This window comes from Engraulis encrasicolus, chromosome 10 (genome assembly GCF_034702125.1).
Source record: "Engraulis encrasicolus isolate BLACKSEA-1 chromosome 10, IST_EnEncr_1.0, whole genome shotgun sequence".
NCBI classification, from domain to species: domain Eukaryota; kingdom Metazoa; phylum Chordata; class Actinopteri; order Clupeiformes; family Engraulidae; genus Engraulis; species Engraulis encrasicolus.
In genome coordinates, this window is record NC_085866.1 from 47,920,408 (window position 1) to 47,946,633 (window position 26,226).

The following is a 26,226-nucleotide window of genomic DNA, read 5'->3' on the forward strand; positions in this document are numbered from 1 at the left end:
AATGTGGTGATTTCAGCACATTCTACCCCAACACCAAACAAGACCTTATGTGAACTGTGCAATCAAGTTGCCAGCAGTTTATACTATTTTACTCACTGTTTACACACACACACACACACACACACACACACACACACACACACACACACACACACACACACACACACACACACACACACACACACACACACACACACACACACACACACACACACACACACACACACACACACACAAAACACTAATTCAGTGAGGTGCTAACTATCATGAAACCTTTACCTCTACTGTACTGTCCACATACTGCACTGTCCTCTCCTCTCTTTGAGTCAGTCCCTGCATCCAGGGAAGCTGACAGAAGGGGACAAAGGGGTCACTTGTCCCAGGCCCAGGGAGACAGGTGACCCAAATTGGACTCTCATTATGTTGTATGTATAGAGTTTGGGGCCCTCTTATGTGTCTATGTCCCGGGCCCAGCCAAAGCTGTCAGCGGCCCTGCCTGCATCCACCAGTCTGACACATATTTTTCTGTTTGTGCAATAGCTTTTGAGTGGGTAGATTGATTTTGCATTCCCCTATTTGCAATTGAGATGATGAACAGTGGAAAGGCTTATAAAAGGTGCTCTGTGCTGGTTGACAATGGGGTCAATTTTACTGTTTTCTGCCACGGAGGCAGGTCAGCACTGAGGCAAGAGAACGGGAGGACCAGGAAAGGATGGGGGAAAGTAGTTTGACTTGCACCAGTTGTCTATGGGAGGTTTACCAGACCAACCTCCATCTATGACATTGGGATGGCAGTGGCGCAAGATTTTCAGTGTCACACAGAAAAAAAATTGTGTATGCATGACTGCAAGATGTAGCGTAATTTACTCCACTAACTTACATTATAGGCTACTGTATATCACTGAGCCCAATAAACAACACTTGATAACTGTTAAAAAATATAGCTAATTTTATTCATTTTCAACACTTTATTACAAATATGCAAATGACATAGGAACTTGTATTCCCAATGCTGGGAACAGACACACACACAAGTCATAGTAAACAACAGTTGAGAACATTCACAGTACCAATATAAAACCAACATGTGAAAACCTTTTTTAAAAAATACAAAAAAATAGATACTGATGAGAGCAGCTAAAAATGAAACATGAACCACTGGACAAAGGCAAAACTAGAACTGCATGGTATGAAATTAGAATATAACTTTATATATGAACTCAATGGACAATCATTGTACTGCATATGGTGAGGACAGTTGAAACGCAGTCTTCCTCATGAGATGAACTGGTTCCTGTGCTCGAGACATGGCCTCTCTCTCCATAGTTCATATCGCATGCACACAGAGGTGCCCATTCTGACTTCAGAAAGCACCGTATAGTCCCTGGCACAAGCCATAAATTGTTTAGTTGGTGAACTCGGCTTCATTAAAGCAACACTGAATAGTTCGAAATGAATTATTCTCCCTTTCAAACCACAGACACAGCTCACTCTTCCAAATGTTAGCACGGTAACCGGCTATATCTCATGGAACAGTGAACTGATCTCAGAAGTGTCTTTCAGGTGGCTACAAGTTGATGAGCCACTGTCTGAGAGGATTTTCACGAACCATTGGATTTTGGAAACATTTGGAAACATTGTTTAAGTACTCAGTGTTGGTTTAAGGCAGGGATGTCAAACTCAGGCCCGGGGGCCAAATTTGGCCCGCGGAGCCATTTTATTTGGCCCGCGAGATCATTTCAAATGTGTATTACAGTTGGCCCACATACACCATAACTGTGTAGCGCATTAAGATTTGAACATGAAAATACATATATCACAGGAATATGAGTGGGTCCAGGCCATTGAAACAGCTCAAAATCAAATGCAACAGAATATGTGCAGGCACATTTGAACTATATGGGAATCTGTTTAAAAATAAATGTAAACAAGAGCAATTTTAGTCCATTTTCGTAAAAAAGAATATTGAGTTTGGCCCGCGACTTCGCTCCAGATTATGATATTGGCCCTTGGTCAATTTGAGTTTGACACCCCTGGTTTAAGGTCATTATGGCATTCGAGTGTATGGCAGGGTTTCTATGTAATTTGTACAGTAAGCCTCAGCTTTGGATACCCATACCGGGCTCTGCCTACCAATACCCATGCCTTCCAGACTTCAGTGAGGTGTGATGGTGGTCCATAGCCCAGAAAAGGAAAGGACGAAGTACCAGGACAAAAGGGAGAAGAGGAAAAGATAACAGTCCAGCTGCAGAAACACAAACTCCCTCCCTCTACCACCACACGCACGCACACGCACGCACGCACACACACACGAACACACACAGAATCTTCTCCTTCATTCTCATATGCCCACACTAGCCCTTTCATCCACCTCCTTCCAAGTACTTTTACGGCAACCATTCTATTGCACCTGCACACTGGTTGTTCACACACCAAATGTCTGTTTGACCCAACCAACTCATACAGGCTCCCCCAAAAGTGTCCATCAGTGAAGAGCCAGGAAAAAGTTTTGTCAGCGGACTGGTTGTTGTCGTGTGGAAAGGAGGACAGTCCTTTTTCTTCTTGGCAGTGCTGTGTGTTTTACCCTGGCCAAGCTGCCATTTTCTTGTGATGAGGCATGGCTCTGTAGTGTCTCAGGTAACCTCGGCGGTTCTACGTCTGGCGATTTGTGCAAGTCTCTCCTGCGTCTCTCCTGCAGGTATTGTGTTCTCTCTGCACGTCGGTCCACTGCGTGTGTGCCTGTGCTCTGCTGCTCGTACCTCTTCACCCACAGTGCTCTGAACATCTCCTCCTGTAAAAAGGGCACACGACAGGCCATACTGTAAAACCCTGGTACAGGCACGATACAAAAGCAGCAAGTCCCTGCTACACAGCTCAGATAAACTGGGAACAACTGGTCGGATTCAAATCTGTGATCCTGTGCATGGCTGACGTCAAAGTGCATACAATCTTACTGATGTAGCACAAATTGATGTAGCACTCTTTCTCTCTGTGTGTGTGTGTGAGAGTGTGTGTGTGTGTGTGTGTGTGTGTGTGTGTGTGTGTGTGTGTGTGTGTGTGTGTGTGTGTGTGTGTGCATGTGTCTCAGAGAGAGAGAGAGAGAGAGAGAGAGAGAGAGAGAGAGAGAGAGAGAGAGAGAGAGAGAGAGAGAGAGAGAGAGAGAGAGAGAGAGAGAGAGAAAGAATCAATCAGTGTGCTGTTAGGTGTGTGTGTGTGTGTGTGTGTGTGTGTGTGTGTGTGTGTGTGTGTGTGTGTGTGTGTGTGTGTGTGTGTGTGTGTGTGTGTGCATGTGTCTCAGAGAGAGAGAGAGAGAGAGAGAGAGAGAGAGAGAGAGAGAGAGAGAGAGAGAGAGAGAGAGAGAGAGAGAGAGAGAGAGAGAGAGAGAATCAGTGTGCTGTTAGGTGAGTGAGTGTGTGTGTGTGTGTGTGTGTGTGTCTGTGTGTGTGTGCGTGTGCGTGTGTGAAAGTGTTTATGTTTGTTTGTGACCGTCTGACAACTCCATTCTGATTCGTACCGTGGTCTGCTGTGCTGCTGTGTCAGAGGCGGCGTGTCTGCGTGTGCGTTTGGCCTTGTTGCAGTAGGACTCCAGGTAGTGCAGGGCGCACCCCCTCTTACAGCATGCCTCTACGATGCCACCCCCATGTCCCCGAGACAGCCGCCGCACACCCCCACCTCCACCTGGTAAACATACACAAGATAAACATGTTATTTAAGGATCTGGAAGATGCATACCAATATACTGTAAATTACATGAGAAGCCAGAAGAAGAAGAAGCCTACCGTGAACACATTGCTCAATAAAAAATGTAATGATGGGTGATTTTTTTATTTCGTTCAGCACACGGCATTACAAAGCGGCTGGCTGTGCAAGGGAATTTTCATTTTTTTATTTTTGTTTTTTTAATACATTTTGGGGGCTTTTGCCTTGATTATAACATGATGAAGATGGAGACAGGAAACGATGGGGAGAGAGATAATGTGGTACGAGATTAGGATATGACCCAGGCCAGACTCGAACCCGGGTCCCCATGTAGAGTGGAGTAGCGCAGCTGCCCATATATGGTACTGGTGTACAAACTGTATTAGCGCAGTGGCCATGACATTCCCTGGAATTTCTTCTTTCTTTAGTCAACACAAATGACATATTTCAGCTATTTTATTTCGTTTCGCATAGTCTTGATGCCATGGTGACGGCGGGGGTCTGAGTCTGAGGACCATCCGTCTGAGTTTATGTAACATGCTACCCAGAAACCCTCAAGGGTGAGAGGGTGAAGACCAGAGAGAATGAGGCATGAGAGTATTTCCTCTGAGCACCAGCTTAAAGAATCTGCTGCATCGTTCAACTCACTGAATGAACACCTCTCCCTCTGGCCAGATACTGTATCTCTCTCTCTCTCTCTCTCTCTCTCTCTCTCTCTCTCTCTCTCTCTCTCTCTCTCTCTCTCTCTCTCTCTCTCATGAAGTGTTAAGCTCCGCATATTGAGGGGTTTGGATACTAATGTAATTCTACTTCTGATTGGTGACCGTGTTGATTTTCCTTTCCATGAAAGTAGATATTCTGATATTGTTTTCCAAACAAACTAAGAGTGGTGTTGTTACTTCCTTTGTAACATAGCCTATATGCCATCAATGTTTACGAAATGATAAAGGACACTTCGGCCTTAACCCAAACACCTCTAATGGCAGTGCAACCTGCATTCTGTTGTCTAGTAGCATGGCAAGGATTTTACATAACTGGTAACAATATTTTGTTTTTTTCCAAAGTTGCATGATAAAGGCAATTTTCTTCACTGTCGAAATGTCAAAATGCCCCCGTTTGTTTGTCAAGAAGCCTCTCCAGAGAGGAGAGAGCTACACTAACTGGCCTTGGGGATGGAACAGGGCCCTTTGCGGCTATTCCAGCTCCTCTCTGACAATGTCACAACTCCTGATGACACTTAGAAGGGCACACAAGAGGGTGAGAAGAAAAGTAACAATTTGCATCCATTGTCCATTTTAGGGAAATTTCCTGGCCTGTGATGCGATGGCACACGCGTATTGCACGCGTATCAAGCGTGACAGGACCAATTGATCCGCAGATATGAAGGCCTCCTGCGTCAAACTAGCGTGGCCATCTCTAAACTTCCATTCAATTCACATTCCCTTTCACGTTACCCCTGGGTTGTGTCTTCTTGGACTAGATTACAAATGTTAGCAGACAACATGTCCAATCACCAAGCGGAGGAAGGGGGTAAGCGATACGATACTTTTCACAACCAAACGTTAACAACTGGGCCGAGATACACTAATTTCAAACTTCAACAGGGTTCATCCCTTCCACCAAGTAATCAATTCTGAATTGAGCAATTCCAGACCTTCTATACCAAATTAGTAGGAGGGTATGATAACACAAGGCTAGCATCAAACTGATGTAGCATTCCTCTCAAAGTATTTTAAGGTTGTTTAGTGTGAAGCAATGTCGATTACATAATCAAGATAGCGTTTGAGAGAATCCTCTGATAGACATAACTAAGCGGTTGAGGGAGATATGGCCTACTCAGTGAGGGTCATGGATACCAGCACACCCACAGTGATATGCACAGTGGGTGAGATAAATGGCACACATTCCTACCCAACTTCAAATTCAAGCCAGTCACAGTCGATCACAATCACCCAAAGAAATATACTGTACTTTCATCTCTCTCCCACAACAGATATGATGATGTGGTCAGTCATCATGCATTCAGAATAAATGGGAGGTGTTCTTCCTGTTTCTTTGGAAGTGCACTCAACTCCAAACTGCTTTTGTCTTCATGTGAGGGGAAATGTATCAGTACATTTGTTGTTGAAAAGCCGCACTCTCAACGCTGAAGAAGGCTTGAAGAAATGTCTGTCAGTGTGTAATGCTAAACAACTTGATATAAAAAACAAGAATTACAGGCAAGAGTGCGGCTTTTATACATCAAGGTGTTCTCTCTGGAGCATGATCGTCTCCAAGCTGTTGTAGTAATCATGAGAAATTGAGTAGTTGTTGGCAGGGGTATCAAAATGGTTGCACTGCACTATTGTTAGGGCCGTTGGAACTTGGCAGCAGAAGGTAGGCTGCTGCTAGGCTGCTGAAGTGTAAACTGACTGTGATTTTAACAAAAGTCATGAATTTCACTTTTTAAAATTACTTTCATTCGTCTGTGGCCAATTCGTCTGTAGCCCCTGTAGCTGTGACTATCTCTGTTCGATGATTGGCCAGGCGAGATGATGCCTGAGACAACTTTGTCAATGAAACCACAGCAGGTGGTGAGGTGAAATACAAATGGTTGATATTATATCAGGCTACCTGCTTGTTGGGACACCAGTGATGCATGTAAAATGTTGAGATTCGGAGTGGGGGCCGTTGCTGTGCAGCGGGGCGCATGGGAACCAGGGCTGGAGTCGGGCCTGGGTCATGTTCCAACCCTTCCCCATCTCTCCCTCTCCCACTCTCTTCCTGTCATACTACTGTCCTGTCCTGTCCTGTCCTGTCCTATCCTATCATGAATGGTATGAAAAGCAACTTAAGAAAGGAAATGTGCATGATATGTAGAGACGCGTCCCTACCGTGGCCAACCGGTAGGGCACTCGTCTGCTATGCGGCTGACCCAGGTTTGTTCCCCGGTCCGGGTCATATGCAGACACCTCCCCGTCTCTCTCCCCATTCGCTTCCTGTCCACCTCTCAAACTGTCCTGTCAAATAAAGTCGTAAAAGACCAAAAAAAAGAGAGATGTAGAGAGGCTTACCCACGTAGATTCCACGGTCTCCACAGACAAACTCCAGGTCGGCCACCAGTTCCGCGCCGCACCGCCACCTGGCTGCTTGTGTGTGCTCCGGCATAGACAGGAGAAAGAGCAGTGGATGCAGCACACACACACACTGCCAGCACAACACCTGAGAAGAGAGAAGAACTGGATCACCTAAAGCAATATGGGATCACTTAAAGCAACACTACTGTAAGTATATTTCATAATCATTCGGCCTACAGGTGTCAAGTGGAATTAGTATTTGAATAGCCCATAGAGCAGTGGTGGGCAATTATTTTGACCTGAGGGCCGCATTGGGTTTAGAATATTGATCGAAGGGCCAGATGCCACAGACAACTTGCCCGTTTCAATAATAACAGTGATCGATGACGTAACTTGGCAACAATGATATTCCTGCACATTGTAATTAAATGTATTTACATGAAGCCTATGTCTTTGGTTAATCTAAAATTTTCAAGACCCTTGTTTTAGGTAGCATTTTAAGAATGTTGAGTAACCGTTTGAATTTGGATTTAAAAGTTGTCTTTCTTGTAAAGGCTCTGGGGGCCACATCAAATGGTTCGGGGGGCCGCATGTGGCCCCCGGGCCTGAGTTTGCCCACATCTGCCATAGAGGGTGACAGAGAGAATTCAGAAAGGCCAGTTACAATTTGATGAGTCACTGCAACTGTTTTGTATTATTTAAATGTTGAAAAAAAACATTAGGATCATTTCAACCAAATTGAAATATACAGTATGGTACATTCATAATTACGGGACCAGGAAAAGCGGGGAACACAGATTTTCAAGATAATATTTCTACATAGAAATAAATGCTGAAAGAGCACCATGGCATCTGGCACTAGCCAGGCCGTGCCCTCCTAGTGAAGCAACGCCTTCAGTCAGGCCAAGAGCATTACAATATCGTTTCTGAGCTCCCGAAAAACTGGGAACTCCTCCCACTTTGTCAGGAAGCATACAACCATTAGCAAACCAAGGGAGGCAGGTCGACCATGCCATTTGGGAAATGTTACTTGATATGCTCTTGGTCAGACTAAGTCTTGAAGTGATTTGAAAGTCGATGATAATCAGGCTAATCTGGCACATTCATATCCTGATCACAAAATGTGGCCACACAAGTATGATAATTGAGAAGGTGGAGTAAAGCTGATTACTCCATTTTAGAACTCTTCTCATTGTCATTATAGAAACATAGTAACAAAATCACAAAAAATACTGATGCAGAGAACAGACAGCTACTGTACACATGGCAAGGCAACACTGTTGCACCTGCCATACTGTCACATCCTTATTGATGACTCAGGTTTTTTTAGAAGATTTTTTTAAAAACAAAATTTACTTCACGGGACAAAATATTGTAAATGGACACAACATAAGTCAAATACACTTCCTGCAAGCAAGCTGTTCTGACTGCACCCACACAGTTCACAACCAGAAAAAGCGCTGCTTTGTGTGCTAGGCTAACCTTGATGCCCTGTTTGGTTACATGGAGTTATACGGCAAAGAACATTCCCAGAGAGGGGAGAGAGAGAGAGAGAGAGAGAGAGAGAGAGAGAGAGAGAGAGAGAGAGAGAGAGAGAGAGAGAGAGAGAAAGCTGATAGCACGGAGCAAGGCTGTGCCGACTGGCATTACAACACAGCTGTGGGACATGTGCAAAACACCAGTCTGGCCAAGACTGTCTCACCTCACGCACGCTGCATAGCACGGCAACAGGGGAGTGAGTGTTGATCATTCGCACTGCATCCACCCCATAATAACAATAGATGAGTGATAACCGGAGATAACACTAACCATCTGACACACAGCTGTACATCAAATAACAGGAAAATTACATCCACCCAGTATAATAGATCAACACGCAGACAGCCAGGGAGAAATGTATGTGTGTGGTGTCTGTGTGTGCAGGTGTGCATCGTGCCGATATAGTGCCAATGGATTTCTGTACTTGTTATGCAAAGCATACGCAACCATCATTAAGCTGCACTCTTGTTAGAGGAAAAAACATAAAGTATTACTGATACATTTTCAAAACAGTTTTTAACCCATTGATGCCTAAAGCACCTGCAAAAATCGCCTGCTGAATGCCTAAGCCCTTGTTGGGAAAGTTGCCCTCAGCCTATAAAAACCTAAATATCTTATCCTCTGATGCACATAAAATCATTAAATAAGTTGCATTTGAACCCTCATCTTGCATTAGAATGTGATCATCCAGCTTTAACATACCCACATTTTAATTAAAAAAATCTAAAATCTCAAGAGCCTGAATGCAGCATATATGTGTCTCTCCAAGCACCAAAGGTCAAACAACATCAGTCATCGGGCTAAAATGGGATAAATAAATGGCCCTCCACTCTTCTCACCTGCCTTCCTCATTCTCTACCTGCTCAGTAACAATGTAACAACTGATGCTAGAAGCCTTGTCTAAGTTCTCCCCAAAATCCAAAAACTGGCCATGAGGACACAATGTCTGTACAGTATACTGTAGTCCTGATAGCCAAACGGGCCCTAGTGTAAGTGTTAAATCTAGTCCAAACAGATGGTGCTGGTTCCATAGCATATATGGCATCGGCCATCGCATATAGCATATACGGCCATGGGCATAGCATATACTGTACCTTCAGCACGCTTCCCCCTGCGCTGTTTCCCCTGGTCCATGATCCAGTGGAGGGCATTCCTTCAGCTGTCTGCCTCCTGCCGTCAGGTGTGTGTGTGAAGGGAAGACTTGCTTGTGGCTCAGCCAGGCCCTCTTATACTCCACCTTCCCCCTCGCTCTCGCTCTCTCTTGGTGTGGAGAGTCGCTGAGTTCACTCCCATTCTTGCTCTCTATCTCTCTCTCACACACACACACACGCACGCATGCACGCACCCACGCACGCACGCACGCAGACCGCTGTCAGCTTTTCCTGAGCCCATGACAAAGTCATCTGAAAGGGCCCCCCAGCCAATACATGATGTAAAGAGGACCCAATTCTGGGCCCGGGACAACTGACCCCTTTGTCCCACCCATCCCTGTCGGCTTCACACACACACACACACACACACACACACGCACGCACGCACGCACTCTCAAGCACGCTCACACTCCTTGCGTCTGTATGATATCGCCCTCAGATGGGCAGTATCAGCCAAGCCTGACACAGGACTGTCCTCAGGTCTCGTCGTCAGCATGATAATGCCCAGTCAAACACTCCCGCTGTTCTATGACTGGACAAAACAAGGACTGGTGGGGACACACAAAAGGCCATCAAAGTTCAACGCTCAATTTTGGTTAACAGAAGAGGGGGATGAACAGACAAAAGGGCTGGCACGTCAGAGGGGCTGAATAATTATCAAAACTGTGCATGAGAGTGGGACTCTTGATGCATCAACTGTGAGCCTATAAGGTGACGTGACGTGCCGTGTACACTGCAGCTACTAATGGATAACATCATGGATCTTACCCAGGGCCGGCGATAGGCAAGGGCAAACAATACAGTCACCTGAACCTGAGGTGCCAAATGTCTTGGGGGCACCATAATAACACCTAGAAATCCAACAGAATTAGAATGTCAAGTGAAATAGTACATTGAACTTTACATTGACACTGATTATTCAGGGGCAGTCAGTCAGTAGGCTATATACGTAGGTACTAACTAACCCTATGTTTACAGATTTCTAAATGCACAAAAAGGGGGTTCTGGCCTAGGGCACCAAACTGAGACTAGAACCGGCCCTGATCACACCAAGTCACACACACACACACACGCTCCCTCTCTCTCATACACACACACACGAACATGCACACGTGTTCACAGTTGAACACAAACTGTATGCTGAACTAACATATCTTAGAGAAGAAAACAAAGTAAATGTTCATTTTATACCATGTGTGGTGCCTGCTGTGTGTGCATAAGATGAAAGACAAGATATTTCAATTCCAGATCCATCTCTGGTAATGACAGAACAACAAGTACTTTCAGAGGCATCTGCACAAGACAGTGAGACCAGTTCTATCTGGTTGGTATAATGCACACATGATAATTCTAATCTGTCGGAAGTAAACATCACATCACAGCAAAATAAGATTCAAGGGGACTTCTCCCCTTTCAACATCCTGATTACAAAAAATGATTGAATAACCTTTCAGTTGCACTTTTGTGAGACACTGAATTTAACTTCTGCCATCAATGCCATCTTGTGACATCACCCCGAGGCTTATATGCACTTGGGGAGGATGGGAGTTATGATATTGGAGAGAATTCCATTTGTGTGCAATGAATCACATGCTGGATAGCATAATCTCCTCTTCCTCTAAATACAAAGCTTGTACACAGCATAGTGTCAGCCCTTTTAATAATAATAATAATAATAATAATACAAATACACTGCCCACTGCTCCCTTCGCTGTTGCTCTTTTGATCTTTTGAGATTTTACCTGTCTCTCCTCCTGTTTTTCCTTACCTCCCAACTGTATACTACTGCACCTGTGCCAGCACACTTTTATTATCTGTAGGCCTACAATGCTTGAAATATGTTAGCCACAGCCCTTAGCCCATCAGGGACCATGTTGGAAACAAGTGTTTACGGTTTTACATGTCATCCCTCGGATACCCATTGTCTTTGCTATGTCCATAAATAAACTAAATCAAACCTTAGGAAGACTTCAGAATTGTTTATACTTTTCAGTTTGTTAGTTTCCTTTTGTGGCCCATTTTCACAGAAGAAAGCAAAGTTGCCTAATAATTATACACACCTGATATAGGTTGTTGGGCTCCTTCGATCACACCCTCTCTTATTATCCAAATGTGCATGACCTGGAATGCTTAAATCCAATAGATCCAACAATATGGTCAAAACAACTTTGCCTAATAATTCTGAGCACCCTATATGTACACATGCATACACACACGGGCAAAATATTGGCATGGCAAAGGTTTTTAATCCAAAGATGTTTTATTATTTGTTAGACGAAAGGCCAATAGCCTGAACAAACTAACAAAAACAAACCTTAAGTCAAGGTCTCCTAAATTAGATTAAATAAGAAGTATTTCCTTAGCTGGGTAAAAAAATGGTACATTCTTAGAGTGAAAGTTCACCGAGCATGTTCACCTCAGAGCACTCTGTGCATTCCTTAAATAAATATAAAATATTTACAAACAAGTAATGCATTTCCAAAGGGAACAGTAGAAAATACAATGTACATTAGGTATTGTTACAACCACACCCAGATGTAACAGCATCTGCATTTTATATTTGATATAAAGCCTACAGCATGTACAATGTAATTAATTAGTATTACATGCTCATTTTTCTTCTCATTGCCTCAAGGGCAGCCTCTTTCTGCTTAAGAAGTTCTTTTAAACGTTTAATTTTTTCACACTGTTTTATCTCCTCAGGTTCCATAGGCTGTGTATAGAAAAGTTTCTCGTCAAGCGTTGAGTTTGTATTTGTCGTGACATTTTGGCTGTCCACAGAGGCACTGAGAGACGGCTCCTTTCCCAGCTGTGAAGGTTCTCCTTGATTTAAGGCTTGTCCTGATTGAAAGTCAGTCCTTTCTGACATCGGCACATCTTGGCTACTGATGTCCATTTGGATATTACAAGATCCAGCAAGGGGTGGTTGGGACTCCCCTGGACTCTCCTGTATCCTGTGCGACAAGTTGCTTGAGGGTAGTCTTTCACTACAGGCATCTTGAAGTGTGTCTGTGTCATCCGTCGTGTCAGACGATTCTCCAGCACTGCTTGCAGAAGGCACCTTGTTCTGAACGGGGGACTCCAGGGTGGGAGAAATCTTCTTGCTCTGGAGGCTGCTCGACAGTCCACACTTGGGTGACGTGGGAGGCTGGACGGTGACTTCAGGCTGGCTGGGTATCTCAGAAGGTTCTGTGGGAGAATCAACCTTCTTTCGTTTTGCATCACTGGATATCTGAACCTACAAGGGTTGAGGACACACATTTCAAGACACAAATGAGTAACTTTTCCTCTCCTTACAATAGTCTACTGTTCCAAGATGTTGAGATGCTATGTCATGGCAGAGGTAGGCAATAGACAATAAACAAATGCAAAAATATTTAAAGAAATAACACAAAATAAAGAAAAAAAGACTTTATATTATGTCAAATTGTAGGTTTGTGTAGAGAACTAGAACTCGTACAGGGAAAGTTTTTTTGTGGGCAAAAGGGGAGCGATTTTGATCTCTTTTGTAATGATCACACACAAAAGAAAGGATGGAGGCAAGAACGAAATATGTAGTTTGAGAGTGGACTATTATAAAAATGTTTTAATAGGCCAGATGACTCTTTGAGAGGCCATATGGCCCAATAATTGTATCCATACAGATTAAATATAATTAATCATACATATCTACATGTTCAGGTCAAATCTTGACTATTAAAAAACACATTATATTACATTAATAACATAAATATCCCTTCAGTTACCTGTGCCTCTATTATTTTTTTTGCCTTGATCTCCATTTGAGAACCCTGAATTAATTTGCGTATTCCCTCTAATGTCCGCTTGTTAATTGATCTGATCTCTGAGGGTGCTTCTTTATTTGGTGATGGAGTCCTTGGCAGACAGACTTTGACATCTTTTGTGATTCCAAAGAGCTGCCTCATTTTACTGTCATTCTTATGCTGGTCTCGCAGGTCCACTCCATCCTGAGAAAGACAAGCTGTTGCAATCCCACTCTAAAAAGCACATCGGAAGAAAAATAATTAAATCTTGTTCACAAAAAACAGTTAAGCTACACAACACGTCAATGTTTACACTGAACAACTGAAGTTTGACAGCCTATAATGTATACAGAGAACATGCTTAAACTGACACCATTAACCATTACTGTAACCATTTCTGTCACCAACTCTATTCAAGTTGAATAAGTGGTCTTCCAAGAGGATATTACTCCTAGTTCCAATCTAGAATTCATCATTAAAACGAATGGGACCAGCTGGTTTCAATGGTAAATGCTTACTTGGAAGTAGAAGTTGTGTTGCCAAACTACGAGAATTGTTGAAAGAACATTAGTGACAAAGGCAAAAACTCACTTATTTAACTTGCAAGGAGGTGGGAACACATGAACACATATTAATTAAATAATTGGACTGAACAGGACGCATTTAGTTAAATTATGCTGCTTGTGTACTTTGTTTGTGGTGAATGAAAGTATAGAAATGGATAACAAATGCAAAGCACAGTCTTACCAGTACTTGCACAGCTTCTCTTGTATTTTCTGTGTTCTGCACCTCATCAATGAGTTCCTTCTGAGTGTTTTTTGATTCCATTTTGGCAGATGACAACTCCCTCTCAGGCTCTGAAACCGGTGTTGATTTAAGTGGGCTGTCCTTTGCTACTATATCCAAACCAGTTTGAAGATCCACTCTTTGTCCTGAATTCTGATCATCTTTCATCTCGGCATCGTTTCCGGGATTATTTGCTATATGTCTCAGTTCTCCTTCGCACGTGGCAACAGGTTGTGCTGCATTAATATGCTCTTCCGGTTCTCGCTGTGCAGGTTCCTCGATGGTTAAATCTATTCTGCTCATTCTCTCAGGCACTGCTGTGTCATTTAGCAGGCCCTGGTGGCTTTCTGTCTGCTTGGGACTGGAACATGTTTCAAGTTGTTTGCAGACTTGATTAGTTACTTTGCCAATGTCACCACCTTGCTTGAGCGGACTCTGTGTATCTTTTGGACTACTTGCACTGCTCGACACACCAACTGGATTGAGAGGATTTGACTTGACTCCAGCAATTTCACTCTGTGCCTCTTTTGTATGACTTGCATGGCTCGTCTTCGGTGAAACATGGGACACAACAACCATCTTGAGCGGACTTGACTTGACCCCACTAGCTTCAGTTGGTGCATCTTTTGGATTACTTGTGATGCTCGTCTTGGGTGGAACACATGACATAACAACCGCCTTGAGGGGGTTTGGCTTAACACTGCTAGTTTCACTGAGTGATTCTTTTGGACTATTTGGAGTGTACGTTTTGGATGGAATGTGGGACACAGCAACCGTCTTGTGTGGACTTGGTTTAGCCGCACCAGTTTCACTTGGTGCATCTTTTGGATTACTTGCCGTGCTTGTCTTGGGTGGAATGTAGGACACAAAAATGACTGTGGAGTCATCCTCCTCCTCCTCCTCAGGTGTCACTCTGGTTGTCTTGGTGACTGCAGGCCCAGGAGTCGCCACACTATCCCCAGAAGTCCCCTCAGTCAGTGGGTCATCATCACAAAGATCAATGACATCATCTTTCGGATCATCCTCTATGCAGATAGGCTGAGATCGCTGATCAGTGATCGAGATCACTCTTGCATTTGATCTTGCGTTGGGAGACACAGTTTGTTTTCTAGGACTTGGGGACTCTTTGGCTGTAGGGGGATTTTCCTGGGCTGGCCCACATAGCCTGTTGTCTTTGTTGGTCACAAAATAAACTCTACCATTGCACATGACAAGAGCGTCTTCTTTACCAGGGTTTATGATCTCCCGACTTTGAGATGACGAGGGCTTGGGTGCCTGCAAGGACTTCTTTTCTCTCTGTGCCACAGCCTTCAAAATTTCGGCCGCCATGTACGTCGAAGAGGCTGGTACGAGGCACGGTGCACTGGACTGATCTTTTTGCTGAACCACCCACTTCATTGGTGCGCTGCTTTCACTACCTAGGAGACGTGAACTTACAGAAGGACTTGCCAGAGAGGCTGCAGGACCAGCCACAGTGGCAGCGTGTGTTGATGGTCTGAGTGTTGGTTGGTTTTGCGTTACAGGAGGGTTATGGTCATTATGCATGGTTGGGGTGCCCATTGTCATCGAATTGACCGGAGAAACATACACAACTGTGGATGAATTGTCCACTGGCGAGCTGCCCTGTGGCAAGTCCCATATTCGCCTCTTTATGGACTGTGGGAGAGCTGAGGCTGGTAAGGTTTGAATTCTGGCATCTGGAGGGATCTGGAGGTAATGCCCATTTGGCAGCCTGGGTGAACGCACCGTTACCGGTAGCTGTGTTGTCATTGGTGACGTCACAGTTTTTGCTCCACCCTTTGTCACAGGCACGGGCACAGGCACCGTGGTACTTTGGGTCCGTTGAGGAGGTAGGGCTGGCAAGCGCATCTGCCCCACCACATCTCTTGGTGAAGGCAGCTTCTGTTGACTTTTCAGTCCAACATTTGCACTAGCTGGGCCTTTTAAAATATACCTGCCATCAGAAGTGGGTTCAACAACAGGCAGCTTATTATAAGTACTTGGGGGCGGGGCAAGGTGGATGGGTTGTGGTGACTGAGGTCCTACTGGCAAATTTGTTTTTCCATAGGATGTCTGCATGGGAATGTACTGTCCATTGACTTTCTGTACAGGGATCAGTTTCATTACATTTTTTCCATCCGGCCCCACGGCTGGCATGGCCTGATAAAACACACCAGTGCCACCCCTGCAGAAGAGAGAACAAAGGAGGGAAAAAAAAGCAAATTAAACAAGGTAAGATGCCATATATCCCCATTACATGTACTATGAGAATGTGTGAGTGACTTTACAGTGTATGGCCACAAGAGGGAGGTAGGAGGCACAAAAAGCCTATCGGTACCTGCTGTAATGCCACGTTCCTACTGCACAGCATGAAAAGCATGAAAGTGAGGATAACTCATAACTGATTACAGCACTGCTAACAAATTCACTCAGTTAGCTCCTAATATGTTGATTCTATAGATATGACAAATATAACCTGTATTTTGTCAAAAAAAAGAGAGTCCAAGGCACTCTTCTTGTGGAAAAATATTTAAAAGCCTTTATTGAGACATGGCTATTAAGTTTAAAAACATGGGAGCAGAGACCAAACCTGTATTTAATTTACAATACATTTCATCTGTAATTCTGCTAACATCATGACGTTTGATTAGGTTTTCAAGGTCACTCACAAATCAGGTTAATAACCCACTACATAACAAAATGAATCCTCCACTCTACAGGCGCAACTGTTCATTTTTTCTTTTTTTAAGTATATATATATTTGAAAAGCTATTTGACATTGCATAAAACACACAGAAATGTAAAACAATAGCTGCATTTTAGCAAACCTGATGGTAGTGCTTTGAATAAGTTAATGTATTCTACTATTCACTGACCCATGAACTAGTCCCGTTATGTTGCCCGTTACTCCCCAACACTAATGACACTTCTTGTTGTGTCAAAAACTGGGATGGATTAAAAAAAAATCTGGCACACGTTGGGAGATATTCAGGTCATTAAATATCATTTGCGGATGAAATAGGCATTATGGGCCAACAAACATAAGGCTACGACAGAGTGCTAGCCTAACCCTTGTACGGTGTTCGGGTCATTATAAATATCATCAATTATCATTCGTTTACAGTGGGATTCACTGGCTTTTGCTCATTTTCTGTGAGGAACATGTATCTGAAAAAAGTGACACCCCCTTTCTAAATCCCTGTGAAATATAAAGTGAAATATTTTAAACTGATGCTCTGCATTAACAATAACATTATCACACAGTTGAAGGAATAGTGACTTAGTATTCTAGTTCTACAGAACTGTGTAACATTGCAATTTGTCAAGTGCCATTTCAAGCGATCAAGCAAAACTTCACTACCGGTAGTTTAGTAGAACATAAAGCGTGTCCTTGGGCATGTCATAGCCTAAGGCACTGTGTTTTAGACAGCCCAATTTACGATTCTTTGCCATAGGACTGCACTAAACAATGCCATAGTTTCGGCCAATGGTCAACAAATGGAAACACACACAGCCTATCTGAATGTGTCAGTTCATGAAACACGCAGTCCTGACGTTGACAACACTGCAAATTGATGATCACGTGGGCCACTGAATAGTCAGAGTGACCGAAACAAGACGCAGAAACAAGACAACGAAATACTTTCGGTTGTAGACGGTGCGACTGTTTTTTGTGTACTTCCAGTTGAGGGGGTAAAGCCTTGACTACATTGGCCAACACAGTAGCCTACTGAATCAACGAACGCCATCTTTATTGTGATGAACAATTCGTTGGGGCGGATTAAATCGTAATTCCATAAACTCGATAATGATTGTGATTTGTCATTACACTTTACTCACCCCTCCATTTCCAACACCCAAGTCCGCTTTTCAAACAACAAAGTCAAAGCAAATATTTAGGGAGGAGTAGATGGAATCATATTCGACCTGGATGTGATCTACTGGGACCGTTTCCGGGTTAATACTTCCGTTTCCTGTGGCAATGGCTCGCAAATTTACTTTAATAATGTGATTTGATTTGATCTACACGCTACATAACCTTCACTTACCACAATTTGACTTCATGCCTCACATAGGCCTATTAATGTCAAAATCACATACAACCATGCAGTGCTAAGAGCGTCATTTCGACCTTGAACAGACGTTCTCCTGTCATGACAACCAACGAATGCCAACAGCGCTCGGGAGTCTGCCCGTTGGTTAGACAGTCCATTAGTCCGACACTCTTAAGTCAGACAATAAGCCTGTTCATATAGCTGAGGCTTAGACCCTTTTTAAGACCCGATACTTCAGTTTGTGATACAAGCGCCAAAATCGGTACAGATACTCCTTAGACATTACTTTTTTCAAAAAGTATGCGGGCCACTTCAAATTCAACATGGCTGCCCATTTTCCAAGATGGCCGCCATACAGAATTAGCAACTGAAACAACTGTTCAAATGGTCATACAAGCACCTAAATCGTCATAGATACTCCTTAGACACACATCTGTTGAAAAGGCATGCAGGCCCATAGAGGTAGAAAATAACACTAGAGAGGACACAGCAATTTGCGACAGCACTGGGAAATGGCAGCTGGAGCTTCCCAACTACCGTAGGTAGTGTAGGTAACTTCAGGCAATGCAAGTCAATGGAGAACACGCCCACCCCTGTCAAGAAATGAACTAAAACTGTGTAAATATGAAGTAACACTTTAAAGATGGCCTCTCAACGTAATTTAATTAATATTGCCGTGTTCCCAATTGTTATTGAATGTGTTACGCGTTGGTCCTGTTTTAAAAAACGTTCTGGTTGCTTTGTTTCAAGACGTTTTTGCAAGCTGGCAAGGTGGCTTGTGGAGAAACGAGAGAGTGTTCCGTGTTTCTCGTGGAAATGCGTCTCTGATTGGCTCACTCCTCCTGCTCTCGAAGAAACGCATCTCTGATTGGCTCAGTCCTCCCGTTCTTGGAGAGAATGTAATGGGAAACAGAGTCGCCACTTCCCCGGGTGTTACTGCGCTATAGGGGCGCCAACGGAGGCGTGCAGGCTCCATTCAGGGCTGTGCTCTTTCGACAGCGACCCCTAGGCGAGCTGCAGGCACGGAGCAACCAGAGTGAGCTGGCTTTATGTATGAGGCTTTGTGCTGTGTGTGTACCTGAGAGTAGCAACCAGCTGATAGCTAAGCTAAGCTATGTTTCGGGCCACCAGACGTTGCTTGTTTTGAAAACAAGCAGAAAAAAATTACTCGACATGTTTTTAGATAAATGGGTCGATATAAACCTTTGTGGGCAACGCCTTCTTTCGACGTGACGAAACACAGAAAGGCTTTCGTGATTCGCTCGTTTCTCTGCATTATTTATGTAAATTGGGAAAGTACGGGAAACACAGCCAGGAGAGTTGACGCACCGCTATGAGAGCCTTGCAAGTGAGTTTAACTTGGGGTGACCGTCCGATCTTCGAAAGGAGTGAGTAAAACTGAGTTTTATCGGAAGTTGGCCTTTAATCAAAGACCAGATTTGAAATGTCTGGCTAAATATCTACTTAAATCATATGAGTCGATAAAATACATTTAAAAATCAAATAATATCTTTTATGAACATAGTTAGCAACACACTTCAACTATTGTCCTTGTATAGTGTGTTGATGGACATTTTCACATGATTAAGCCATTTTTGACAGAGGTGAGCCTCGTTCTCCGTTAATTTCGATTTCTCTGATCTACCTACAGATAATGGCCGCTACAGATTGCCGTAAAAAGGGGGGCGGGGTCCTCTCTAGTGTTATTTTCTACCTCTATGTGCAGGCCACTTGAAATCCAAGATGGCCGCCCATTTTCCTAGGTGGCCACCATAGGCCTACATATGTGTAAGGTGACTGAAACATTTGATAAAATAGTGATACAAACATCAATTTTTTTTTACAAATACTCCATGACATGACAAAAAGATGTCGGTCAATTGAAATACAAGACGGCTGCTCATTTTCCAACACGGCCGCCACAATTTTCTGGACAGCCCTTCCACCCATTGCACATTTCCCAACAGCTAACAAAATAGGCCTATGGATGGCATTCATAATACCATGAAAGGTATGATCTGATCTTCTGACCTGCAGATGGCTAAAGCTGCCAGTGTGAGTATTGGGACATTTTAAAATTCCTATACTTTTAGACAAAGATAATCTAAATTCATCAAAGGGATTATGGTAATCTCTCAAATGTCCTCAAATCAGAGATTATGAAAATGTCTCCATTAATAAGAAGCAATGGTAGTCATATTGGATTATACATGGCCTTGTCATGTTTAAAGTAGGCAATTTTTTTCAAAAAGGATAATGTCTAAGGAGTATTTGTGCCGAGTTTGGTGCTTCTATCACAATTTAAACGTTTTTCAGTTATGGAACTTCTGCAGTAGGTGAATGGGTGGCCATCTTGAATTTCAAATGGTCCATACACCTTAACAACAGAGTTGTGTCTGAAGAGTATTTGTAACACGTTTGGTACTCACATCACTATTTGAACAATTGCTCTAGTATCTCCTGCAATATTCCCACAGGACTTTCTGGCAGCCATCTTGGAAAATGGACGGCCATCTTGAATTTCAAGTGACAGGCATGCTTTTTCAAATTAGTTAAGTCTAAGGAGTATTTTTACCAATTTTGGTGCTTGTATCATTATTTGAACAATTGTTTTATTTTCCTATGACACGTCTGAATGGTGGCCATCTTGGAAAATGAATCATCTTGAAAAAGTCACCTGCATGCTTTATCAAAAGAGGTACATCTAAGGAGTGTCCGTGCCAAGTTTGGTGTTTGTATCACAACTTGTTTCCGTTGCCAATTTATATCTGTATGGCGGCCATATTGGAAAATGGGCAACCATCTTGAATTTGAAGTGGCCCGCGTACTTTTTGAAAATAGTAATGTCTAAGGAGTATCTGTACCGATTCTGGCGCTTGTATCACAAACTGAAGTATCGGGTCACCTATCTCCCTAGCTAATATAAAGCCTACAGGTTTTGGACAAAATAACTCAAACTGTTATTTTAGTGTGAGAAGAATGGCTCATATCAAGCGGACCAGCCTGTTGACCAATCTTCATTAATCGCACCAGTGAAGTGAAGTTCAATTAGCAGGGTAAGAGAAGAGCATAGTTTTGCTCAAAAATGTGCAATGCACACAACATTATGGGTGACATATCAGAGTTCAAAAAGGAGAAATTCTTGGTGCGTGTGTAACTGTTGCATCTTTGTGATGTATCAAGAGCCACGGTATCCAAGGTAATAGGCTCGTTCGTGACGAAGCAGTGCTGCTTTTGCTAAGCAGCGAGCATGCGCACTTACTGGCAAAGTGCCTAGCAAAAGCAGCACTGCTTCGTCACGAACGAGCCTAATGTCTGCATGACCCAGTGTTGCCAGATGGAAAATGCTGAATTATCTGGCAACACTGATACCACCAGTGGTTGAAGTGGAAAAAGAGAGGTGCAGGAACCCTAATCGTCCGGAAATACCATCCAAAAGTAGTGCAGGAATCCTGATTTACCAAATTAGTACAAGTCACATTTTTGTAGGCCTATTGCCTGCACACATTTTGAAAAACTTGTTTTGAACTTATAAAATGCGGCGCACGAGATAAGTTCTACCGGAACACTGATGATGAAAATGATGTAACCGAGTCGACGTTAAAGTGTTTATGAAACGAAAACAAACGGTCATTCCCATTAAAGCCTTGTTTTTTCTGATAGCATCGATGAGACTTTGAACCCAATCATCCTGGAGGAACTTGTGAAAATGGCAACTCAAAGTGTGAATTCTGTGAAATTTGGTGTGACTAATGAGCTGGGCTGTGACATCATAGAGGGGAGTCCCTGGTTTGCTAGTATGGCGATCTGAGAAAACAACACACATTTGATGGACCCACATCTTATAAAGGAACCAAAATTCTGATACAAACATCAGCGTGTCGAAAAACCACACATCCAACCTCATGAGAAAAAAAAAACAGCAGCACAAATCTATTTCAGAGGCACTGATACATCTGCAGAAAGTGACATGTCTGACAGGCGAAGTGACGATTGTTGACATAGCCTGACAGTTCGTTTTGTTTATGGTTACGGTTGCTAAGGGCGCTTTGCCATGACCCACAGATGACATGGCGTGTGTATTTTATTTGTTGACAAATGGGGGGCATTTTGATTCAATTGCGCGATATAGTGTGATTGAAATGCATGTAGGCTACATGCAAAAATATCATCAACTAGAGGAAAAAACTGAGGTATTAGGCTGTTGGAAAAACGCCCTATATAGCCTGAGTCCTCAGCATATTTTTAGCGTTTATCGTTATTATTTTTTTTTTTGTGCTCAAAGTCACAGGTGTCGCGTGTCCCTCAGCCGGACTCTGAGGACGAGGTGTGTCCAAACGTCAGCCACACGTGCACCACAATACTAAAAACAAACAATCAACGCTTCAAAGTAGGCCTACGCTATGTGCATCTCTGTTTATTCGCTAAGCAGTAGCAGGACTTTTTCTAGGATTTTTTGGCATGAGGGAGCATCATGGCAGGTTACAGGGGGTGAAGGGGGGTGTTCCCCCCCATGAATGAGAAATTTATTAGGGGCGCTCAAATATATATATATATATATAAATATAAAAGTATGAGGGTGCACCCACGGAGGTATGAGGGTGGAGCGCCCCTATTTCCCCCGTTCAGAAAAAGCCTGAGTAGCCCAATCTGTGAGTTGGCTGTCCTCGACTGAGAGCACCACGCTGATGTGCGGATATCCTCCCAAAACCAATTTATTGACCAGTTGAATGGCAATCAATAAAAAGTGCATATTCCGAGAGCATTCGCATCGGTTTTGGCATGTAATGTGCATTACCCTTTCCTGAAAACAACATACAAAGCAGATGGACAAGGTAAAACGAGTAGCCTAAAGCAAAGCAGTGCACTCACCTGTCTTCGTGCCCGAGCAGTTACAGGGGCAGTTTCAGTCTGCACGCCGGCGATGTCAATTGTTGGAACTGCTTGAGGCAATAGCATTCTCTTCAGTCCAACCATGCCCGCGAACTCCACATTTGTGGTGAAGCACAAGGGGTGGAAATGTGCCGAGCACAACAGTGACCAAGAGCTTGCTTCAAAACCACGCATTGGATCCACAGAGCCCTAGCTTGATTTAGCCTTCTCCTTGTCGGCCACAGTTCCATCATTCTTCACAGAAGGGAACTTGTGCAAAGATATTCCTTCTGTCAAGTAGCCATTTTTTCAGCTGGCACCGTTCGGCCCTCCAGCAACACACTGCTTGACACTGCGCTTTGTTTTGGTACTAGCCGCCATTGATCTGAACAAGGTGGAATGAGGTGAACTCACCCCTTCTATGTCACGCATATCATTTGCATAAAATTTGCATGTCACCAAAAAAACACATTTTGGGAACGTTTTAACATGACTTTTAGGACAAAATATCACCCAGACAATATCCCATTTTATTCACAAGGCTTAGAACTTTCAGAATCTGTCCTGGAAATGGTCAAATTCCTTTACTTTGTTTTCGTTTCATAAACACTTTAAAGGGACACTGTGTGAGATTTTTAGTTGTTTATTTCCAGAATTCATGCTGCCCATTCACCAATGTTACCTTTTTCATGAATACTTACCACCAGCATCAAATTCTAAGTATTCATAATGACTGGAAAAATTGCACTTTTCATACATGAAAAGGGGGATCTTCTCCATGGTCCGCCATTTTGAATTTCCAAAATTAGCCATTTTTAGCTGCAAAAACGACTGTACTTGGACCATACTTGAAAATATTTGTTTATTACTTGGTAAACTTTCATGTAGCCTTAAGATCAAATTTGGCAATAGGCAGCCCAGTTTCAATGAGTAGCATAGTTGCAGTACCTTTTTGACCATTTCCTGCACAGTGTCCCTTTAAGTTTACTTTTCTATCAACCAAGACCATAAACACTGATTTAGATCCCTGTAGTTCCGACTACCCTACCAGTGCCCCTAGAAAGTTAATAGGCTTGTTCATGACGAAGCAGTGCTGCTTTTGCTAAGCAGCGAGCATGCGCACTTTGTCAGTTTGATGCAAACTGACAAAGTGCGCATGCTTGCTGCTTAGCAAAAGCAGCACTGCTTCGTCACGAACGAGCCTATTGCATCAAGTAAGCAAGCACCATAGAGGTAGAAAACAACACTAGAGGTGACACCAAGGGGGCAGGATTTGGCTGGCTAGCTTCGCTGATCAGCAATTTGCCATTTTCGCATTTCCGACATCCACTTTGTTCAATGATGATTGGTGGGTTTAGTGTTGGGCACACAGCTTTACAGGTCTGTGGTTGGGCACATCCATGCATCCAATGCCCGTCTTCCATATAGCTTTCTGGTCGACCGTAAAGGTGCCGGTATGCTTGCTGCAGGATACGCGAGCGCGTGCACGATTCGTTCATGAATGCGTTAACATGCGCATTCAATGTCAATTTCGCGCGCGTTGGACACAGCAGCCAAATACGTGCGTCAGGTGCAATATCTTCAAACTCGCTGGGGGCGATCGTAAGAAAGACTGCGCTGTTCCATGCGTGTGCTTGATATGAAAACGACAATGGCAGCAACTTTTAAGAGTGTCTCATTGAGTTTGTCCGAAATTTCAAACATTTGTGATCATACTTCCTTGTTGCACTTTGAAAAAGGAGCATGCACATATATGAGTAGTAGCAGTATTCTTTCCTTGCCCAGGGAGCCCCTCTTTTTGTTTTGTTGTTTTCCTTTCCATCTGTGTTCGCAATTTCCGCATCCCAATGCTGCGTGCTCTCTGCCCCCTGGATGATTTTGCGTCTTGGTCAACTGCTTTTGAAGCAAGCATGTGCAGTCGGTTGCTCGCGGTGACGCGCGTAATTTACAGCTCGCAGCAACCATACCGGCACCTTAAGTCAGTCCGTAACGTGGCACGTAATTGGCTGAGTAAACTGTCGGCAGAAATAACTCCATTTTGATGGGCATTCTGTGGTAGTTTGGGATAACGAACCAGTGATGGCAAATTATCGATTAATTCATTAATCATTAGTTGATAGCCTTATCGATCGACTTACGATTAATTGATAAGCTGCGTTTTCCCCCTGAAATCTCAATGTTTCTCTAAAAAAACCTACTAACTGTAAAAATGTTAATTAAATATTGAGATGAAATACCACATTTAAGTTCTATTTCAATTCTTTAAGCCAAATATTCCCACTATTCCCACCCCTCCTCACACACACTCTTCACATAGCCTACCCATTTCACCTGAATTGTCGATTAATTGTGATTAATGTTTTTTTAATCGATTAAAGTCGATCAATCGTTTGCGTTCCTAAACGGGAAATAATAATAAAAGAGAATTGACCGTGACCCTGCATCCTGTCTCTGCCTCCTAAAACGAACCTGTTGTGCCTTTGTTACTAGAATATATTCTGGGGTGGAATTCCCCCAGTGGCGTCTTGCAATTACATCTGTACATTGGTATTAAAATTGGTAAGTCATTTCTGGGTTAAATAACACCATTCGGTCCACCTTACTACACATGCAAAAGGAGGATAGTCACACCTGTAGTCAAACTTGAGAAGGGATAGGCTACTCTAAAGCACCACACACATTAAGATAATAAAGGAGGTCCTGGGCTTAGTTACACCATGGCTGATCAGGCTACCGTGTGTACATTAAAGTCACTTAAAAGAAAATAAATAAACGAAAGAAACTTTAAGTTGCAATCACGCACACCTGCTAGCCAGAACACGTTATCTGGGCACTCAAACACTCATGCACCACTCTCAAGATCAGGTGTAAGCAGTGTTGCCAAGTCCGCTTATTATACGCGACTTTGGGCTTCTTTTTTTGAGCAGTCGCTTTTAATTTTGTAAAGTCGCGGGTTGCGGTTTTTTGGGCTTGTTCTTTTCAAGGTTGGGCTTGCTGTTTTCTCCTGCTCTGGTGGTGATTTGAATGTGTTTCTCAATGGCAACTCGTTTTTTCTCACTCATCCTTACAAGTGACCCTGCTACAATATTGTTAACTCCCACTTTCTGTGGTCACTTGTGGGGATTTTAGCAGCCACGCAGATCCCCGTAAAGAGCAAGGTCTTCCCTGACCAGGCACGCGACTGACAACCCACCCTTTCTGTCGCTTCTTTTGGGCTTGTTTTCACGACGCCCCTCAGTCGCTTCTTTTGGGCTTGTTTTTAGGGCTTCAGCCGCTTATTTGTCGTAGAAAATCTGGCAACACT

General features: G+C 43.4%; 2 protein-coding genes across 3 annotated transcripts; both read right to left on the reverse strand.

Annotated features, from left to right (window-relative positions):
* Positions 1-959: 959 nt before the first annotated feature.
* igf3 (insulin-like growth factor 3) lies at positions 960-9,477 on the reverse strand. The gene is made up of 4 exons (XM_063209484.1): positions 9,389-9,477; positions 6,732-6,900; positions 3,515-3,678; positions 960-2,791 (listed from the first exon to the last, which is right to left on the reverse strand). Exons 1-4 carry the CDS (start codon positions 9,443-9,445, stop codon positions 2,513-2,515), a joined length of 669 nt encoding a protein of 222 aa, XP_063065554.1. The 5' UTR covers positions 9,446-9,477; the 3' UTR covers positions 960-2,512.
* Positions 9,478-11,662: 2,185 nt separating this feature from the next.
* lrif1 (ligand dependent nuclear receptor interacting factor 1) lies at positions 11,663-18,095 on the reverse strand. 2 transcript variants are annotated; one of them, XM_063209107.1, is made up of 4 exons: positions 18,045-18,095; positions 13,957-16,180; positions 13,192-13,443; positions 11,663-12,683 (listed from the first exon to the last, which is right to left on the reverse strand). In XM_063209107.1, exons 2-4 carry the CDS (start codon positions 16,150-16,152, stop codon positions 12,048-12,050), a joined length of 3,084 nt encoding a protein of 1,027 aa, XP_063065177.1. In that variant the 5' UTR covers positions 16,153-16,180; positions 18,045-18,095; the 3' UTR covers positions 11,663-12,047. The 2 variants fall into 2 exon arrangements, with proteins under 2 accessions (XP_063065177.1, XP_063065176.1); XM_063209106.1 differs by lacking the exon at positions 18,045-18,095 and adding an exon at positions 17,836-17,922.
* Positions 18,096-26,226: the final 8,131 nt, after the last annotated feature.